The sequence below is a fragment of the Cinclus cinclus genome, chromosome Z, assembly GCF_963662255.1.
Source record: "Cinclus cinclus chromosome Z, bCinCin1.1, whole genome shotgun sequence".
Classification (NCBI taxonomy): Eukaryota; Metazoa; Chordata; class Aves; order Passeriformes; family Cinclidae; genus Cinclus; species Cinclus cinclus.
This window is the reverse complement of record NC_085084.1, coordinates 57562228-57568227: the sequence shown is the minus strand read 5'-3', so window position 1 is coordinate 57568227 and position 6000 is coordinate 57562228. Positions and strand designations below refer to the sequence as shown.

General features: G+C 46.5%; 1 protein-coding gene across 1 annotated transcript in view; it reads left to right on the top strand.

Moving 5' to 3' along the window:
* The first annotated feature begins 925 nt into the window (after positions 1 to 925).
* Positions 926 to 6000, top strand: part of SLC1A1 (solute carrier family 1 member 1) — a 49845-nt gene continuing 44770 nt past the window's right edge. The window contains exon 1 of the mRNA XM_062512593.1: positions 926 to 1016. Coding sequence (XP_062368577.1) covers positions 926 to 1016 — 91 coding nt within the window. The remainder of the gene's footprint in view (positions 1017 to 6000) is intronic.

Sequence of the window (6000 nt, the reverse complement as noted above, 5' to 3'; positions counted from 1 at the left end):
GCTAAGTCCGAGTTTTAACACTTGACACTGATGACAGCTCTTGCTTCTCATCCAGGTGGATTTCAGTGCTCTTACCTGCCTCATCAAGGTACATACTTGTCTCTTTCTCCAAGATGTCACACAAAACAGCTAGATTCATGTGAAGAGCTAAAGTGACAAGGTTTCAAATGCAGTTTCTGCTGATTTCCTTCAGGTCTTACTCACTCAGTTATTATAGAAAGAAATTAGGGAAACCTCACTAGTGTATGTTCTGAAATGGATGACATCAAGTGAAATTAAATGAGATAAATTAAACTTACATTCTGCTCTCTGCATCATGTCATCCAGCAAGACAATGGCAGATTTTGGTTAGGCTTGGCTGTTTCTTTTTCACACTTACCATTGAGCTTCGGGTTTGACAATCAAAACCGACACGTTTATAGACATACTGAAAACCACAGCTGCACAGGGAATCGGGTCCAAATATTATGTATACTTTAATCAAGCTTATGGTGGGGAGGAAGAAGAAGGCCATTGCCAGTGAACTGCACAAGAAATAAACGGTTCTTCGCTTAAGCCTATCAGGGTCAAATCCCCGGGGGAAACCTTACCAGGCATTAGCGTCCCTCCGCCTCCAGGGCTCCCAGCAGGGGCTGGGTGCGCTGGCCGGCAGGTGGGCCGGCCGAGTGAGGGGGCCGGGCTCTCCGGTTGCCAGGTGAAGCGCAACGTCTCCGCCTCCCCGCGGTAAGCGCGCAGCCCCGCGGAGCGCACGCAGGCGGCCCGGTTCGGTTCGGTTCGGCTCGGCTCGGCTCGGCTCGGCTCGGCTCGTCCCGGCTCGGCTCGGCTCGGCTCGTCCCGGATCGGCTCGGCTCGGCTCGTCCCGGATCGGCTTGGCTCGGCTCAGCTCCGCGCGGCGCGCACCGCCCCAGCCCCGCCGAGCCCCGCCATGGCGAAGGCGATCAAGAAGGGATTGTTCTGCCCGAGCGCCGTGAGGAAGAACTGGCTGCTGCTGAGCACGGTGGCCGCAGTGCTGGCGGGTGAGCACGGGGGCAAGAAGGGAGCGCGGCGCCGCCGCCCCCCGCCCGGCCTTGCCGGCACGGTACGGCCTTGCCGGGATCAAGGGTGGCGCGGCGCCCGTCCGGAGTCCCCGGCGGGGCGAGGGGTGCTGCGCGGCCGCAGGGCTGGGCTGGGCTGGGCTGGGAGGCGCGGGGCCACGCCAACGACCCACCCGAAAGGCGGGCATCGCCGCGGCCGCGGAGAGCAGTGTCTCGGTGCCGCAGCGGCCGGGCGAGAGCGGGGCTGGGCGCGGGGGACGCGGTGCTCGCAGCCCCGGGCGGTCGGGTCGGCGGTGGGGGGCCCGGGGCCCTCCTGGCCGGGCCGGCCCCTGCGCGCCTCCAGTGTGGCAAAGGTCGGTGATCGGCGGGCTGAGACCGCCCTGTGGAGAAGGCGCGCGGGCGCTGTGAGCTCTGGGCGCTGTGAGCTCTCCGTGCTGCGGTCCGCAAGGCGGGCTCTACCCCGGGCGGCGTCTGCAGCTCTTGGGGGGACGCGGCCCCTGCCTGCTGCTGGTCTGCCGGTGGCAGCCCCGCCGAGACAGGCTGCAAGGCCGGAGAGCGGTGGAGGTGGCTTTGCGGGGCTTCTGGTGGCCCAGGCGAACGGTGCGACTGGAAGAGTTTGACAGTGCCGCCCAGCTTTTGGAGGGGTTTTCGGGGGTGAAACCTCTGGCAGTGCCACCCGGCTTTCAGAGAGATTTTCAAGGCCATCATTGCAGAGATAGCAGGATTTCTTCCCTGTACGTCAACAAGTTTTCGAAGGGGAAACGAGTTGAACGCCATCTTACTAAGGATAAGTGGTCAAAGAGGGCAGAGAAAATGCATCGAATTACTTAGCTGAAGAGGCTTTTCCATAGGGCATAATTTCGGCCCTATTTGCGCACCTTAATTTTCTCCTGGTTTTAATTTGGAGTGCCTCGTTTACATTGTTTCTCCTGTGGAGAAGTGGTGCTAAAAACACTTTCTTAACTTGCTGTCTCGATGTCCTTGAGGTGACTTTTCTGCTAAGTTGAACTTTGGCTGGACCATGCCTATTTTGGTGCAAATTTGTTCAGAAGAGAGTTATTATTTTGGGATTCCACCCAGTTATTTATAAGCTGTTATCAGAACTGTGCTTACATATGCGTGTTTTTCTCAATGCATTCAGTATTTGAAAGATTTTTGGATTTTTCTCACCTCGTTCAAAAAGGAAAGATTTTTGTGAGTTTTTCATACCTGGTGCTAAGGGCCTTGCTTTGGAAATGTGACTGTAGAACTGGAGGAGTGTGTTTATGTGTCTGTGTTTGCGTTGTGTACAACTGCTTTTTCACATTCTCCTGTTAGGTACTCTTTCAAGAGTTGACATACTTACTTCCAATTTACAGAAGTGGTATATTCCCCCCTCAGTATCTTCAGTGACTGTAGTTGGAATTGAAGAGTATGATGTGGTACTATAGGCGCACCATTCTAAAATCAAATTTCTCTGAGAGCCACAAAGTATGACAATGCAGGAGCTGTGGGGACAACTGACCCCAATTCCCCTAATACTTACTAGGAATTCCCAGTGAGAGAATAGACTCCCAACACCTGCTGTGTCCTTCGACTTCTCTGCCTGCTACACTGTAATTAACAGTCCATAACTCAGGGGAGCTCTATAGTACTGTCAAAGAGAGCCTTCCTAGAAGTTCTGTGAGCCTTGAACCAAATTACCTTTTGCAAGGAACTGTGTATCTGCAGCATTTCCAGTATTTCTCAAAGGTGAAGTAAGGTACACAAGAAGAGCAGTGAAACACTTGTAAAGGTGAAGTTAAATGTTATATTACTGTTTTACTACAGTTTGAGGAAAGTTTGTAATATACCTAGAGTCCACAAATCCCTCATCATTAAATTTGCATATTCATATTTTAATATACCCTGGGAAATTGTTCTGAGGTTTGTTAATCTAATTAGTTTGGGAGAACAATTTAGCATTTATGAGCAGAAGAGTGGCACATCATTTTGAAAGAAGAAAATGGGCTTTTCAGGAATGTATGGAAGTCATAAATGCATCAAGCTGTGAAATGAAAATATGCTGTGAAAGCTGTCCAGCTGTAATGCAAAATACCTGACATTCCTACACTATCATAAGGAATTGGGATTTTTTTTTCATCATTGTCAGAGCAGTGTTCAGCATCCAACTGGAATATGCTTATCTTTGCTAGTATCCTTACTAAGCTGAATTTTTCCTGATTATTGGTGTGTGTCTCTGAAAAGAGACAGAAGCAGACAGAAACCTCTCAGAACTCCGAATACTTCTTCCTTCAAGAGTAATTATTTTATGCTATGTCTTAAGCATTCAACATTTTGCCTCTTCTTTCTGTTTTCAAAAATACCAGAATTTCTTTCTTAGTGTGTGTGTGTGGATGGAGGTATAATTTAAAATCTGAACACAAAATATCTTGAGTATCATGTATTTTGGGTGGAAACACTTGAATGCATATTCAAAGAAAACAAAATTTGAGGGTCAAGTGGTTATTTATCTCACCTTAGAAGAGAATCAACTTTAGGCCACCAAGCTGATGTGGAGAGATGTGTAACCAGGAGAGTAGCAGCCTCACACAAATACCTGCAAAAGGAGGTGTATCTCACACCTTTTTATTATGCTGGCCTTACTGAGCCCAAAGCAACTGAGCTAACAAAATCAGTATAAAAGTCATCTTGCTTCAAGTGCTTATTGTGCCCTTTATATAGAAAGTTACATTGTTTCCAGATTATACAATCAGACAAAATAAGCCAGAAATATCACTGGAAGTTACTCACCCTGAAACAGATGTCCAAAGGGCAATTGCATACGGAGTCTATTAAGTCACACCTCATGGGTTTCTCCTAGAGTATTTCTTTTTTGTCATCACTTTGTCACCAAAAGGTCACTGCTGCAATGCAGACAAACCAGTCATGAAAGTAAAAGGCTGATTGTGTGTAAATACTTGCTCATTAGTCCCTGTGTCATAGCCTGATAGTCTGTAATACTGTGCAGTTCTTCACTTTTTCTTATCGTGGAAATTAAAGTGTAGGTGATTTGTGTATATATAGTCCAAGGCACTGAGTTGCAGTAGCAAGCTATACTAGAGCCAAGATTGTTTTATGTTCTCAGAAACTATACACAAGGAAGTTGCAATTTTTAATAATTTTTTTAAGCTTTGTGACTGGGAAAGATTATTCTGAGAGATTTAGTTCATCTAAATTTGCAGGTTACAAGTACTGTTTTTTTAATCACTAAATAAAGTGTCTGTCACTTCCTAAACAGATTCAGAATTTCAGATACCTCTGACCCTGTCTGTGACTTGCCATTGGGATTTTCTCAACAGCATATGTGTGGGACTCTCAAATTGTTCAGGTATTCATGCAGAAATGTGAGAAATGCAATATTGAGATTGATAAAGAAGGAGGAAGCTAATGGCACGGGAGACTGTGAATGGTAGATGTCCTTTGTTCATCAGGGGTGTGCCAGTGCAGTCTCAGCGTGAGGCAGCGATAAACACTTTTGTGCTCTGCTGTTACCTTCCTCCATCCTTCTCCTCTTCAGGTATGTACGTGGTCCTTACGCTGTACACCGCAGACACCAGGAGGAAGGAGCCTTGGTGCCGCCCGGGGAGGCGGGCTGGGCGGTGCAGGGGCGGCGGGAGCTGTCCGAGGTGGCGTAGGGAGAGCCGGACCGGGCAGACGGAGAACACCCAGAAACTCGAGCTGCAGCAAGCGCTGATGTAAAGCAGGGGTGGACTGATAGCGCAGCATTCAGGTGTTGACGCTGGAGCATGCCTAAATACCTGACTCTTCCACCTCTGAAGTGAATTTATTCAGCCTCCGCAGGATGAGATGCTTTGCTTGTGCAGTTCTATTGTTGAAAGATTTGGGCTCACATCAGAGCTCTTTTTCTCCTCACAACTGAGAGGTCGATTAAAATATGCATAGTTCCTGTTGTAACACCAGCACTGCAGAAACTTTTAGTGTTGTGACTATAGTGATTTGGCAGTATTTGGAAAGTGCAGGAGCCTCTGAATATTCTGTTTTGTGTTTTATGATATCCCCCTAGCAGTTTATATGCCTTTATTCTCTATAATATTAATGGAAGTTATTCTTTTATATTATAAAATTAAGTAGTGTTGTCTTACTATAGGAATATTTGTTTCTAGACAAGTCAGGTGCATTCACACCTACTAAATGAAAAGCTATGCTCCCTCTGTATCGGGGGACTTGACAGCTGGTTTTAGTAGCAGTAGTTCTGCATTACTGGAAGCCCACCAGTGCATTCTTACAAGAATGAATGTCTCAAAGGGTGAAGAAGACAACAGAATAGTTAGAACCTGTCACTCTGTTGATGACCTGTCCCTATGCAGAAGGCCACATGAATCCAGCAAGCTCACCATATTCCTGAGTTTCTTATGCAAATGTAGACTGCAGCCTCTAAACCCCAAAGACCTATAAAGCCTTTCTGAAAGTAAGTTTCTTCTGTCTTTGGCAAATACAATTTAAATAGCAAAAGCCCATTCTTGATATGAGGTAAGATTTCACCATTTTCCATTTCTCCCTCCATGTACCCTTACCAAAATGGCCTATTAGCTTAGTTTAGGCTGTCTTCAGTACTGCTTCTTGCTTGTAGAATACAGTGGTAACGTTCCAAGCAATGAAGCAGATTTATAGTCTCTTGAAATACACCAGCAGAACCAGCAGGAGGGAAGCTAAGAGGAATATAATAAAACAAAAGAATTATTGTTTTGTTTCTGACAAGTACAGTTAGTAAGCCAAGCATTCAATTCCTTTCTTGAATTCTGAAGCATAGTATTTTATTAATTTGGAATTTATAGAAAATGAAGACCAGATATCTTGAATCAACTGTGGTATCATGGAAATTTAAAAGAATACTGTTTTCTTCTTGCTGTGCCTCAGAACAGCATAGATGATACTTGTGACTTCTTATGCCTCTCTAGACAGTGATTATTCTTAGGCCTGTGTT